The following is a 16,043-nucleotide window of genomic DNA, read 5'->3' on the forward strand; positions in this document are numbered from 1 at the left end:
GCGGTGAAATGGCTACGTAGAAAGTGTCAAAACAACCTTACATAAATAGCCTGTGGTGTCTACTATATATAAATATATACTTTTGTGTGGAAATTTTGTTTTCTTTTATGGCTATTAAGCTTACAAGACAAACATACCAAATTCTAAAATCGCTCCACATTTAAAGTTTATTTTACTCCTTGTGCTTTGTGACCTGTAACTACCAAAAAAAACTTAAAATACCAGACACATTATATATTCTGTAATTCAGAACAACTAAATGAATTTATTTTTAATTACTTTCCTTAACCTGCACTAATTGTGCACACATTATTATTGCAAAAACTGTAAAAAATTTACAGGAAATTGCACTGTAATTGCAATATAAACTAGAAAGCTACAATTTCTGGGGAAATTGTGTGAAGTGTTCTTGCCTCCACCAGTAGTCTACAACTGGAGTGGGCGGAGTAACTGTTATTTATTTATATAGCACATTTAATTGCAACATTGTTGCCCAAAGTGATTCACAGTTACATTAAAACATACAGTTATAAAGACATTACCAGATGTACAAAAGGCCCTGTCTATGACATCTCTTGCTGCTCCAGCCTGGCACAGGTCAGAGTATTTTGGCGGTTGCCATCTTCAAACGGTCGTATTTTAAATCCTACAGCGAAGAGCTTTATATTGTGAGAATCACAAGACCCAAACCTACATTTTGATGCATAGTATGTCTCTGAGATTTAACAATGAAGGCACAGTCGCAGTTTAGAAATTGCCCTTCAAGTTTGAGCTGGCTAGAGTGGAGTTTCAATGAATGTCAATGGACGGCGTGAGTTGCAAACAAATGGTCATATTGTGAAAACTATCAGGACTGTGGATTAGCCGTGGACATTTTTAGTGGCAGGAGGGATAACTGAACGTTTTGATAAGATTTGTGTAGGTGGGCTTGAAAATGAGGAGTGGTGGCAGTTTAGAAATCATGTCCTGATTTTTCAGCTTTTGCCAGCTCCCACTCTAGTTTTGAACATTTTGCCATTCATTCCTATGGGACCAATTTCGCCACAAGAACGACGATATTTCGAGAACCATTCGGCGAAACATTCCACTAAGTAATAGCACACCAATTGGGAACAATCTGCACGTTTCGGTATATTACTGTCTATGTAGTGTAAAAACTGTGGGAGGAGTTAGGGTGGTCAATTTGGTTATAATAATAATAATAATATATATGTGAGATAACAGTAAGTGGTCTTGATATGCAAGAACACTTAAATAGTAAAATTCATAACATAATTTCAAACGTGTGAAATGTCCCTTTACTGGTACCTTTAAAAAAAACAACAAAAAACACCACACTAACTGCAATATCCTTATAAGCCATAACAGCTTAAAGGACCACTCTAGTGCCAGGAAAACATACTCGTATTCCTGGCACTTGAGTGCCCTGAGGGTGCCCCCACCCTCAGGGACCCACTCCCGCCGGGCTCTGGGGGGAGGAAGGGGTTAAACTTACCTCTTTCTCCAGCGCCGGGCAGGGAGCTTTCCTCCTCCTCTCCTTCTTCCTTGCGACGTCATCGGCTGAATGCGCATGCGCGGCAGGAGCCGCGCTCGCATTTAGCCGTTCGCATAGGAAAGCATTTACAATGCTTTCATATGGACGCTTGCGTGCTCTCACTGTGATTTTCACAGTGAGAAGCACGCAAGCGCCTCTAGCGGCTGTCAATGAGACAGCCACTAGAGGATTTGGAGGCTGGATGAACCCTCAGTATAAACATAGCAGTTTCTCTGAAACTGCTATGTTTATTAAAAAAAAGGGTTATTCCTAGAGATATCTGGCACCCAGACCACCTCATTAAGCTGAAGTGGTCTGGGTGCCTAGAGTGGTCCTTTAATGACCTCTTTGACCTCTTGATATCATCATCGGTGGACTTGGCTTCAACCTGTGATGTAGTGGCTCTATGGTAACTGTCAAACAATTTTGAGAGAGGTTTGATATTTACGTGTCTCTGTTGGTGCCTGCAGTTGTTCACACTTCCCAGCTATTATACCAACTCGTGCCACGCTGAAACTTTATACGTTGTCTGAGAGCCGTCTGCAGACACTCAGTGAATGAAAAATATACCAGCTTTTTATGAGTAGGTATGATAAACTTACAGTTTAAAATATCAACTCACATTGGCATTACTGGTTTATCTGACCGGGACAGACAAGTTTCAAATCGTTAAATAGTTTGACGGTTTAGCATCTTGCTGCGTCAGAAGCTCTGCTTCAGTGGTTATGGTGCTTAGCGTATCACTTCAAAATACGTATGTTAGGTGGATAACATAGCATGTATTTTAATTTACATTCCAACTTTTCTGACTGCAGCAGTTGTTAAAATGTTGTTTTTGTTTTCTTTTTTCAAATGGGCTATGGTATTTATATTTTTCCAAGCTGTTCGGATACATTGTGTCTATTTTATGGCTTATTCCTGTTATGCTCCTCTGATCTACTGAATTCCAAGAATAAATGTACATGGAAGCATATTTTTTTTTTTTTTTTTTTTTTTTTTTTTTCATGGGGGTTGGGTATTTTATTTTTGCACATTGTTTTTCACGTTTGTCTTCCTGTCGCATAATGTGAAATCCACCTCAGGTCAACTATCCATGGAAAATTTAGTCTATCCTGAAGCCAAATGTTTAATTCTCCATATGTTATCCTGGATTTTGTGGGTCGAGTCATATTCAATTTTTCTGAGAGTCTTCCTGTCCCGGACAAAGGAAGTTCTCTACCTCCTCCACTGTTACTAGTTGTGCTGCTGTCATTAATCCCTAGCCCTAGCTAGTTGTCCTTGTAACCATCACTCATGCATCCATATCTATCCTTCCTCTTACCTTATCTTATCTTACCAGAACAACTATAGCTTATTGTATTTGTTCTAGTGAGTAGAATCATTCCCTTCAGGCTTTTTGCAGGTGTTTTCAGAGAAAATGCAGTGTTTATATTACAGCCATAGGCGTGCGCACGGGGTGTGCCTGGGCACACCCTAATCCCCGCGGCACGCCTATGGATTAAGTCCTGCAGGAACGGAGTTCCTGCACTTTTTATGAGCAGGAACACCGTTCCTGCAGGCACTCAGCGCCCACAAATGCCCCCCTTCCTCCCCCTGTCATGGGGGGGCAAGAGGTGATGGACCTCCAGCCCCGGCCGGGCGCCTGTCTTTATCTCAGCCGCGGCGAGGGAGCTGTGTACTCTCTGCTCCCTCTCGCCGCGCGCCGTTTGCTGATGCCGGAGCCGGAATATGACGTCATATTCCGGCTCCCAGCTACAGCAGACAGCCCGCGCGGTGATAGGGAGCAGAGAGCACACAGCTCTCTCGCCGCGGCTGAGATAAAGACAGGCGCCCGACCCACTGGACCCCAGGGACAAGTCCACGCCAGCACTCCAGGTAGGGAGGCTGGGTGGACATTTTTTAATTAAAAAATTATAATTTGTGTGTCAGTGTATGTGTCTGAATGTGTGTGTATATGTGTGTCTGTGAATGTATGAGTGTGTGTCAGTATATGTGTGTGTATATGAATGTGTGTGTGTATGTTTGTGAATGTATGAGTGTGTGTGTCTGTATGTGTGTGTGTCTGAGTATGCGTGTCTGAGTATGCGTGTCTGAGTATGCGTGTCAGAGTATGCGTGTCAGTGTGTGTGTGTGTGTGTGTGTGTGCATATATATATATATATATATATATATATGCACACACACACACACACACACACACACACTGGAGTGTATATATATATTTTTTTTTTTGGGGGGTGGAATCTTGGGAGAATTCCCACACTTTATTCCCCAGGACTTTATTCTCCCCTGTCGACTCACACAGAACCAGCGCTATCTGAGTGCCGGCTCTGCTCTAAGCCTCCATGGGCCAGTGGGGAGATCAAAGCTCTACCTCACCGGCCCACAGCAGCATGGAGGGAGGCAGGAGAGGACCCGGGGAACTCCAGACAGCAGCTCCGCCAGGTTCCTCTCGCGATATCTTAGCGTTGCCGTGGCAACGCTCAGATCTCGCAAGAGTTAACTCTAGCCCCGCAGGCTAGAGTTAACTCTCCACTGGACCACCAGGGATGGCACATGGCAGCAAGGATCCCCCTTCCCTACATAAGGTACGAAGGGAGGGGGGATATTTACTAATCTGCCCCCAGCTCCACAATCCCTCCAAACATACAGAACACACACACATACAGCACCCACACACAAACAGCACCTACAGAAATACAGCACCCACACACAAACAGCACCTACAGAAATACAGCACCCTCACACAAACAGCACCCACACACATACAGCACACACACAGTACACTAACCACACTCTCACAAACACACAACACCCTCACACACAGCACACTAACAGCACCCTCACAAATACACGACACCCACACACATCACACAAACAGCACCATCACACAAACAGCACCCTCACACACACAGCACACTAACAGGACCCTAACAAACACACACACACCCTCACACCCAAACAGCACCCTCACAAACACACACACAAACACCCTCACCCACATAGCACACTACCAGCACACTCACACACACATCACACTAACAGCACCCTCACACATACACACACACACACACACACACACACACACACACACAGCAGCACCCTTACACACAGCACACTAACAGAGCACACACACACACACAGCAGTGTGTGTGTGTGTATATATATATATATATATATATATATATATATATATATATATATATATATACACACACACATACACATGCAGCGTGTGTTTGTGCTTTAGGGTGCACACCCTAATGCAATAGGCTGCGCACGCCTATGATTACAGCCTAGGGATACCTCCACTGGGCACTCACATGGCTACTAGCACTGCTTCTTGGGGCAGTGCTGCACCCTCTGCATGGAGACAATGAACTTTTCTCATAGAGATGCTGATTGACTTGAGCTGGCTCTGCCCCTGATCTCTATTCTTGACAGTCTCAGCCAATCCTATGGGAAAGCATTGTTTTTGGCTCAGAGAATCACTTCTGATGATGTCAGCCAATCCTGCAGATCATGGGCAGAGCCAGCAGCTGCAGATTTGAATAAAAGTAAGATTTTACTATATTTGGGGAGGCCAGGGGGGCTAGATGGTGTTTTTAACACTATGAAGTCAGGAATACATGGTTGCGTTCCTGACCCCATAGTGTTCCTATAGGACTATGGACTAACTTATACTCACCCACTACAGTCCAACCATGTCATATAACATCTTTGCTAGCATACACTCAACATTATGTATTTAAATATTTCTTACAAGAAGTTACCTACTTTTACCAAGAACCACATGCGCACTTTATTTTTTTTAAACATTGTGTTGGCGCTGACCTAAAATATTAATGTTCAGACTGCTTTAAATATAGCGTTTTTTATTTCAGTTGCTTATCCATTAAGGTTATCATCCCATCATTTTTTTAATTTTAATTTTATTTTAAAATATTGTTTGAGTAGCAACTGTCTGTTATAGGCGTTGAATCCACTTGTAGAGTACTGTGTGCTATTTTAAACACCTTCCATAGCCTTCTCACTCCAGATCTAATCATTGAGGCTCTGTAAAGTAGCGTATAATACAGATTTCTACATAATTTCTCTCTCAAATAACTACTCAGTGCAGATCTCATATGGCCGCATTCTGAGAAAGTTTGAAGACAAAGGCTGGTTCATGCGTTTATATCTTCGCCATAGTGTTGAATTTTTTTTGTAATTCCATTATTTTGTCCTCCTTGTGCATGTATTATGTCCTTAGTTTGCCAAATATTTTGTTATCCACAAATTTGTCAATATTAATTCAGATAGAAGGGAGTTTTTATCATTTAGAAAGAAGCACCTACAAAATCCTTGTGGTGTATCTTATAATATTGCAAATTTAAATAGCAAAGTATACAATAAATATATCCGTTTAGCTAGAAACACTACTGACATTTCTAGATTAAATCAGGACTCTAGATTTCACCGGAGGCGAGTGGAAATTGATTAAGACTTGATCTACTGAACCCCGGACTGAATTCTAATACTTGCCCAATGGATTTGTGTTAATGCTTCACTTCCCCGTGATCCTATTTAACAATGTCTGACCAATCATAGCCAGGGGAGGTGTGGCTAGGGCTGCAGAAACAGAAACAAAGTGATTTAACTCCTAAATGACAGTGAATTGAGCAGTGAAATTGCAGGGGAATGATCTATACTTTAGATAAATAAAGCAGTTTTAGTGTAATGTAGGTGACTATAGTGTTCCTTTAACAGAAGCACAAATACCTGGTTTCCCATTCTCTTCTCTCCACGATCTTACAATGTGCGTTCCGCTTCACAAAAACGTGTCCCTTCAATGACTTTAGCCGAACGCCTGCATGGTCACTATCCCATCCTTTATCCTTGTGACCATCCACACACAGCTCATTAAATTGCATTGCAAAATAATTTGTAAAACCGCTTATACTTTCCATATTCATATATCAATTTGGCATTTACAGTTGCCATTATTAGCTTGTACGCTCTTTTTCTTTGTTTAATGATGCGTTGTAGGCTTGTGAAGCCCTGTGTGTAGCGATAAGAGATACATACATGGTTCTATGTATAATATTCTCTAGCAGTGGGGGCACATTAAATAAAGGTTAGTCGTCATTTATAGTGCATTTAATGTGTCATTGTTTATATTTATTAGTCAGGTTGTCACCCAATTTAGAGTATAATTTATTCTAAACACGTCAGTCTGTCTATCTCTCCATCCCTATTATTCTCCAATCCTTCTCTTTTCTGATTGGCAGCAACAAGTTTTGACACTTGTTAAGCCAGAGAACATAAAATAATCCAGAGTAATTACGTATGTCAATTTTGGGGGAAAGTGTGAACTAGTGAGGCATTTAAATAGAAAAATAATGTGGGCTTAGGTGAAAAAACTTTTTTTTTTTATATTTACTTTTTTTTTTTTAGAGAGAGAAAAAAAACTATTGGTGATTTGTCTCACAACTTTCACAATTATAGTTACCGTAAGCTTCACTGTAGTCGCTTGCAGAGGTTCTAGCTGCCATTATTTTCAATGTAGTGAAGCACATCCCATAAACCTCTGCATAGCAGTAGTGTATTAGATGTGGAGTTAAGCCCTTAGCAGGAATTCTATTGACAACATTAGTTGCATGGTGACTGCAATCAGCTTACTGACTGTTCCATCCGCAGGTTTATGAGTTGAAATGACAGACACAATCGCATCACATATTCCATTATGCCAGGCTGATTGACAAGGTGCACAGCACAGTTGAATCACTCTCCTATTTACTAAATGGGACTGAGTAAAATTTGCACAGTGTGAGTGCATCTTTAAATAGGGACTGTCCTGGTCAATACAGGACTATTGGGAGGGAGGTATATGAGAATAGGCTTGTCTGGGGGTATGAGGATTAACATAATGTATGCATGCCAATTATGTCTCTGTAGGAGTGTGTAACAAGCAGTTAATATTTCAAATTGCTGCAGTTATAAGCAAATAATCAAGGATGGGGAGAGGTGTTTTTTTTCCTTAAAAATATAAGCAGCATAAGTTGTTATGATGCTGAGAATGATCCTTTATCCTTCTAAGTAGCCAACAGATAATCCAGCATTGTATTTCAATCCTCCTTAGCGGTAAACAGGTTAATATTTCTCCCTGAGCTATTCTGGCACAGGTGCAGTCCGGTGTCTATGTATATTGTATGAAGGACTTAAAGCTTATTGGCGAGAGGCTAAGCCTTTGGCAAAGAACAAAGTAATAATATTAGAATTTAGATCTTTTTTTTTTTTTTTTTTTGGGGGTGGGGTGGGGGTGGGGGGGGATTAATAAAACTTGTGGTTTGCGACTGGCCCTGCTAGACATTGTATACTGAATCATTGGTTGTGACCCAGCGTAGATCCACCCTTTCAAAACATTTTTGCGATTTCTTGCAGTCTCTGTAAAGAGTGCATCGAGCCTGTACCCTAATTAGCAGAACCTCCCATTCATTCATAAAATGTTTTCTGATCTGGTATAAATAAAGCCTGAAAAAACAGGCTTTGTAGTTGTTTTGCTCCTAAGTACAGTGTCACTTAAAAGGAAATGGCTTTCCCCCAGGAATGCTGGCTTCCCTGAAACACTGGATTCCTGTTTCCGCGTATCCCTTTCAATATGGACTGTTTTTATATTGTGTTTTGACTGACTAAATCTCCATCTTTTATTCTGTTTATTATTATTATTATTTTTTTAATCCTTAATGGATGTTGTTAACGTTAAAAGCCAGCAGTTATCTTGGTTTTTAGTTGCTTTTTTATTTAATTTTTTTTTTTGTTTGTTTTTGTTTTAATTTTTTTGTGAAAAATCTATAGTAGAAAAAATATACGTATAAACTCTAGCAACCAGAAGCATAATTGATAGCGCTGTAATTATGGGATAAAATAACATATATTTTGGTAAATAGAAAATGGAAAATAAATTACTACCAAAGATAAAAAAAAAAGCTTTAGTTGGCATTGCAGCCTATGTTAATGCCAATCACAGTGCCCCTTAATGTGCCCGGCCTTGGCTGCCTATGAGTCAGACAGCTGGGACAGGCGAGAGTCATTGCTGTGTGTTTGTGTATGTTTATATCTCTGTCCTCCTATTCCTGCGTTTTAATTGGCACCCGGATGTAGTTTTGTTGTGTGATTAATGACTATTCTATTTGTTCAGTCGTTGTCTAGTTCACTTCTAAGCGACTAATTTGGCTGAAATGATTTTACAGTGTTGAATGTCAAGGCAGTTAATGGATTATGAGTCAATCATTTTTATTAGTGTATCACACCGATTTCGGACTATAAAGGTCTTGCTTTTGTCTTCCTCGGAAATGTCGAGCATCGGTTCTTAAGGGTCACAGGCTCACCAGGGTTTCAGGATCATTTATCACACTCTTAAAGCAATACATAAGGTTAATTGTTTGATAACGTATTAAAGGAAAACCTCATTCTCTTTCCTCTTCTTGTCTCATCCCCCTTTTGAGAATTTCAACAGAGATTCGCAGCAGTAAAAGTTAAAATTATCTGTAAACTAAAATAACTTTTAAAAATGTATTTTCTCTAAATCAAAATACCTTAATTTTGTTCTTAAATCGAATTTTGAGAAGTTGCCATCAGTAAGTTCTCTAAAATAGTGGGGCATAGCCCAACTCGGGCCACACCCCTTTAATAAGTGTGCCTACTTGGCTATTTGAAATATATGGCGTGGTCAAAAGCAATAATCTGCCTGAAACACTAAGACAAAAGTCAAATTTCCGATTTCCATCATATCCAGGGCACAATATGGCATTTACATCTCTTTGTGCATGTCTCCCAACTGTGAAATCCTGATTTCATGCCCTATTGTAGTCATGGATAAAGATGTCTTGTGCGTTCAATGTGCAAAGCGATCCTTAAGCCTTATCTCAATGGGTACGGTCTTGGTATTTGTGCCACAGATTTGCAGAAAAACAAAGCAGGGATATTACTCTTTATTTGGAATTCATTTTCCTTAATCTGATTTTTTTTTTTCTCTCCCAGCCAGCTGAAGCCATGGTGTACATTACCTATAATATTCAGTTAGCTTAATGAAGGGCATGTCCTCAATTGTTCATTATCTAAACCTAGAGGTGGTATACATATCGAAATACCTCATAAATTTCTCTAGACTCTTTGAGAATCAAATGTGATTTTTAAATTAAGCGACTTCACTTAGAGCTGATAGTAAGAAAGATGCAGACTTATTGATGGAACACTCCAAGCATTAGAACAGTTTCTCGTGTCTGTCGGGGACCACTACATGCCTCTCTGCATACGAAAGCTCTCTGCCTGAGCTAAGCACAATGTGTCAGGACTTAGCTTGCTGGCTGGGAGTGGTCAGGAGAGCTAGCGGAAGCTCCAGACTTAGCGGAAGGGCAGGGAGCGGTGCTCAGTGGACCCCAGGTAAGAAGTCAAACCATTTGCTAATAGGTTGACTACTTACCTGAGGGTGATCTAGGGCATTCATGTCAAAATAACCATTGCAGCATGAGTGGGTGTTCCTTTAAATACTTTATAAAGTATCCCAATGCCTATCACTCTTGGGCCTAGTGAGGTGCAATAACCCACTTCAAAATGATCGATACCATGAGCAAACAGAGTTCTCAAGGCCCTCTCCCCTAGCTCGACAATGTTGTTGAAACCTTCTGGGCGAAGCTAGCCAGAAAAATGCAGCCCCTATAATTGTCGTGCAGGTCGCTCACTCACCTCAGAACTTAGGCCCTTGTGTTTCTTGTCTGGGGAGGATTATGTTTGACAAAAGGGGCCGAAAAGGCCCAAGGGCCTCTGGAGTTATGGCTCAGACGTGGCTAATCTGGATCCCAGGAGGCCACCGCCAACTCTGCATCACCCCAGCGTAAATACTCCGGCACAGCTAACTTGGAGGGGTGAGAAGGCTGTTTTATACTCGGTAGAGTATTAAGATTCAGGGCAGGGCCCTTGACTGCAGCTATACACAATTAAAATTAGTGGTTGGGACGCAGTCAGAGAACTTACCGGGTTCCTAATTGGAGACCCCCAGGTCTGATATTGCAGTGCAGGACTGTGATAAACCTCCAGTGGGGTTGGGATGATTGGGTACTGGGGACAAGTATCACCTCTCCTGTATGCAGCACCACTATTTTTGAGAGTGCCCTCACAACAATGCCTTGTATGACCCTATCTGGATCCCAATGATCTTTAATTCCCAGATTTTACTATTAACATGACGTAAAGTCATGATTTTATTAAAGACACGGAGGCGAGTATTATGCATATCTCTTTCTTTATTACTCTCAGCAGCAAAGATAGAGAAATATAAATATATCAAAATGAAAGAAAAAAACTGTATAGGCACACAGGCAACCAATCATAAAACTGAAATTCTCCAGGGAGAAGTCAGATCTATTGCGGTTACCAACCTGATTCGTTTAAGAACTGGGGATTACCCCGAGGACCCAAAAGGGGTCTGACCCCTAACAACCGCCCGAGCGGGAGTACCTGAACGGGGGCAGTAACTCCAGTAAGGGTTGCCATGGTGGGGGAACCATCCTACCATAGCCTCAGCGAGTCCGTCATAACAGGCAGGACCTGCATCAAGGAGTGGGAGACGAGGAGATAAGCCTCCGCCATAGCCTTACGGGCCCTGGGCGAGGCAGGGCAGAAGGGGGGTGCCCATACCCAGGAGAGCAGGGCTAGCCACAGGAGGCACTAAGGGAGCTTGCGTCAAAAAAAAACTGGGAAAGCAAAGACGACTCCGTTCCCAGGGCTGAGGTAAAAAAGCTCCTTGGCATGGAATATGCTATATTGGAGACTAGTAAGGCCTGACGAACTTCCCAGAGGTCACAGTCTCCCCAGTTGCACCTGAGGAAAATCATCAGAATGTCCCTCAGGCCCATCACCCTCAGCCTGCAGAGCAAGATGGGTTAACATATAAAAGATAAAAAGTAATGTCTATTTGACAAAGCAGACTTGTAAGCCTGTAATAACCCATATAGGTCTAAAGGAGAATATTTTAAGAAATTTTAAACAAATAAAATAAACAGTCAGAAATACATTGTAAGATCAGATCTCTCTTGCAAGTAAAGTTAACTTTGCAAAATAAAACCCCATGTGATCTGGACACACATATACATTTTACTATATTACTTATAGATGGCAAAGCACAAACTCACAAAGAGGGTGATAGGAGCATGAGAAAAAATATGAAATGCATTCTATGCACAACAAGAAAAAATAAATAAGTATGTACCTAGCAGGACAGGGTTGAGTGACCCACAGGAGAGAAAAAGGTTAATAGGCATACAAATAATAGCAACACAGAATACCTGAACGGTGGTGTGCCCAGGAAAAGACTCAGAGGCTGGCAGGGTGAGGAGGAGGAGGGCCGGGTAAGGGGAGAGGGATCCCTGCAAGCTCGCGGTAAAATCACGGCAAAAAACTCCGGTCCAAGATGGCCGCCGCACAAGGTATGGAGGAGCACCTCATGGAGAGCAAACAGCAGGGAAGGTCGCGTGCACACTTCCCATGCGGCCGACCCATCTGCATCAGGGAGCCACCGCTGAAATGAGCAGAGGCTCGCAAGTGCCTGCCTGACCGCAAACCCACATGGCCACCCACAGGAGGCCATCCACGACCCGAGGAGAGGGGCAGAGGAGGTGAAAAACGGCAGGGAAAAGGGCTTGACCGGTCGGGAGGGGAGAATCCCAGCGGGGAACACCACACAGGCATAGGATTAGGGCAACAAGTTAAGTAAAAGCCCCAAACAGCACAGTAAAATATATGCAATAAAATATATAATAAATATACAATAGCCAGCATAGCAGAGCAAGTGAGTACTTATCTGGTCTGAGAGCAGCAAAGAAAGAGGGGGATTGTGGGAGACACAGGCCTTTTATAGTCACTTCCTTTGTTATGTGATTGGTTGCCTGTGTGCCTATACAGTTTTTTTTTCATTTTGATATATTTATATTTCTCTATCTTTGCTGCTGAGAGTAATAAAGAAAGAGATATGCATAATAGGAGCCTCCGTGTCTTTAATAAAATTGCAGTTGGTGCTATTTTTGTTTCAATTTCTTAATAGTTTTATCAGGTGTTTTCCAATATTCTCCACTGCCATGCTGTTAAAAACAAAAAATTGAGCTATTGTAATGCCTACTATGTGTATATAATATGAGTATTTGCTATATCATTACTATTTCATTTCTGTAACGGTCAGAAATAGAAATGTGTTTTAAAAAAAAATGAAAAATTTGTCAAAAAAGAATGTTTAACAAATAAATTAAAAAAAAACTACCCAACAAAATTAACTGTAACAACTCAGACATTGCACCCAGTATGTGTGTATGACTTGAGGGACCCTTTAAAAGTAGGGCAAATAAATGTATTCATCAGTGTAAATCAATAAGACTACAAAATGGGGGGGGGGGGGGGGGGTGGTAAAGTTAAGGTCTCTTAATTATTTATTTTTTGCATTCATATTTAATATTGTGCTTTAGAAATAGTCTATAACGTGTTCTCCATGGAAATTCCACCAATTTTCCATCTTATGCGGTTTGTCCAGGACGCAAACTTTTCACTAGCCACCGACAAGTGACAATTTAGCCTGGGCATTTAGAAATTCTCCCCTGGTGTAGCTGTGGCTGAAGTTGCAAGTAACGTTTGAAGCCTGGCTAGCAACAAAGCACTTACATTTTGAATCCCTAGTTTTTTCTACTGTTGTTTGTCATTTACTTTTTAAAAAGACGCTGAAACAAAAAAACCTGAAAAAGTGAATGCAAAAGTGCCTGCGACATTTTGATAAATCTCCCTGTAGAATCTACTAAATGTTACTCTCGTTATTTATTGCATAATCAGTCGTACCATTGTGCAATATCCATTACAAAAACACACTGCCTTCTTTCCCTATTAAATGGATTATGTGGATTTATTAGAAAAGAACACAATGTTACATGTAAGAATGCAACAAGCTGGCGTTGAGCCTCATTTTTTTTTATTTTTTTCTATTTAATGCTTTTATATTAAAGGAACTATGATCAAGGCGCACATATAAAATACGATTTATGTCCGTACCTATCCATATAAAGCTCGGACTCCTGGTTTAGTAGGGGTGTAATCCTTATACGCCACAAATATTTCTACTCTGTTCAGTCTCCATGCAGTGCCTAGGACAATGCTGCCTATATATTAACTTTACCTCTCCTTGCGCTGTAAGTTTACATTTTTTGAATGATTGAGATTTCTATAGTTGGCTGAAGGTAAACGTGTTGCTAGCCTTGACTATAGAAACATCTCTTGACTTTAATAGGGACTGCTCAGCATCAACTTCATACTAATTGTTTGTTTCACCCTAGACTGCTAATTTCCAATCTGTGTAATTTTTTTTATTTTATTTTTTACTTTTTGGCCTTATCAGAAAATAGTGGTATTAGATTCTTATTTTTTGCTTTTGTTTAGTTTTTTTATTACTTGCTTGATGCAAGCTACATATATATATTTTGAATGAATTTAGTGTATGTTATAAACGTCAGGATCCTTATGTTTTGCTTTTACTGCAGCTTTACGTGTCCTCGGAGAGTCGATTTAACACCCTTGCAGAACTGGTCCACCACCACTCAACTGTATCCGATGGACTGATCACTACACTACACTACCCTGCTCCAAAGAGGAACAAGCCCACTATATATGGGGTGTCCCCCAACTACGACAAGTGGGAGATCGAGCGAACGGATATAACCATGAAACACAAGTTAGGGGGCGGACAGTATGGTGAAGTGTACGAGGGCGTGTGGAAGAAGTATAATTTAACCGTGGCTGTGAAAACTTTGAAGGTACGCATTCTAGTTTCTGTGTAATTCCAGGTGATCTGGCATTGATCCAGAGGAAACTAATCCCTGTCTCTGTACTACTTAGAAAGCTAGCTTGTATAGCAATCACACATGCTATCTGTAAGTGGATTCATTCATGAGAACTCTTGAATGAATCTGCTTGGCAGGCAAAAAAAAATGCCATGATCTGCATGAATTAAAAATGCGATCAAGTGCTGATATAGATAACCCTCTACTGAACAGGGATTTATGGGATGGTATCAGAACTCATGTTACCAACAATTGGAGGACCAGGATTGGCTAAGAAATCTCAGTCTCTGGCATTCAGGTAAGTATCTGGAATTTTTTTATTTTAAAATATGCATCATTTAAAGGACAACCTCTTTAAAAACCTAGAGTGTATATTTTTTTATTTTATAAAGGATATTGGTGACTGAAAATGTTAACCCATAATTTAAATTAAATGTGTTTTTTTTTTTTTTTTTTAATGCAGTAGGATGGTGTATTTAATTCAAAAAGGCTAGTAACTTGGAAAAATAAAATATCCAAAAATTTGGCTGGAGACAGTCAGGTCTATAGCTAACCTGCACAGGAGATGTGATATAAAATGAAATTTTTTAAAAATGAGTCTGGATTGGGTGAGGACGGGAATAGTCTTATAAGCTATCAGATTCGTCTGTGGCTTTGTGTAAGTGACACTTCATAGATCATGCAAGCATTTTTCCATGCAATTCCTCACTAACCCACACGGGACGTGTTTTTCAAGCAAGAATACACATTTGTCTTCCAGAAATCGCCCATTTGTCCTGGTTCGAAATATTAGTGGAGGCTCTCCATATACCTAGCCGCCTTGGGGAAACATAGACTCTGATACACATAGTATAAATTCAAAGTGTATTGTTTTAAATAGCACATAATTCATTTAAGCATTAAGGAGTTAGAAAGGTTGTTTACTAAATTTCAATTAGTTTTTTTTGGCAACCAAAAAGTTAAAAGTAAAACCATTTTTTTGCAACAGTATTGTAAAATAGTGCCACCTAGTGGGCTTAATTGTTAATGCAGAGGCTTCTTAATATTGTAAACTGCATTGAAGATGTCCCTGTCCTAATTACATAAACAGTAATATGAAGAGCATGTCAAGCCTACTGTTTGTTTGATGTTCTAGAAGTTGTCTTGAGCTTTCTATGTTCTGTAGAATTTGTTGGGCTGCTGTTGATGTCCAGCTCAGTCCATGTACCAACACTACCCGTACAGCATGCTCACTCCAGCTCTCCACACCTTCTATAACCCAAACTACCCAAACAGTATACACATTCCAGCTATCTACACCTCCTATAAACCACACTACCCGAGCAGCATGCTCACTCCAGCTATCTTTACCTCCTATAACCCACACTAACTAAGCAGTATACACTCCAGCTACCTTCACCTCCTATAACCCACACTACCTGAGCAACCAGCTCACTCCAGCTCTCCAAACCTCCTATTATTATTATTATTATTATGTTATTATTTATATAGCGCCATCAAATTCCGCAGCGCTTTACAATGGGTGGACGAACAGACATGTAGTTGTAACCAGACAAGTTGGACACACCGGAACAGATGGGTTGAGGGCCCTGCTCAATGAGCTTACATGCTAGAGGGAGTGGGGTAAAGTGACACAAAAGGTAAGGATTATTAGA

General features: G+C 40.7%; 1 protein-coding gene across 4 annotated transcripts in view; it reads left to right on the top strand.

The window, feature by feature from the left end:
- The window catches only part of ABL1 (ABL proto-oncogene 1, non-receptor tyrosine kinase), a 214,848-nt gene that overhangs the window by 180,307 nt on the left and 18,498 nt on the right, over positions 1-16,043 (top strand). For all 4 annotated transcript variants that reach the window (XM_063432439.1, XM_063432440.1, XM_063432437.1 and 1 more), the window contains exon 4: positions 14,089-14,361. In XM_063432439.1, coding sequence (XP_063288509.1) covers positions 14,089-14,361 — 273 coding nt within the window. The remainder of the gene's footprint in view (positions 1-14,088; positions 14,362-16,043) is intronic.

This window comes from Pelobates fuscus, chromosome 9 (assembly GCF_036172605.1).
Source record: "Pelobates fuscus isolate aPelFus1 chromosome 9, aPelFus1.pri, whole genome shotgun sequence".
Classification (NCBI taxonomy): domain Eukaryota; kingdom Metazoa; phylum Chordata; class Amphibia; order Anura; family Pelobatidae; genus Pelobates; species Pelobates fuscus.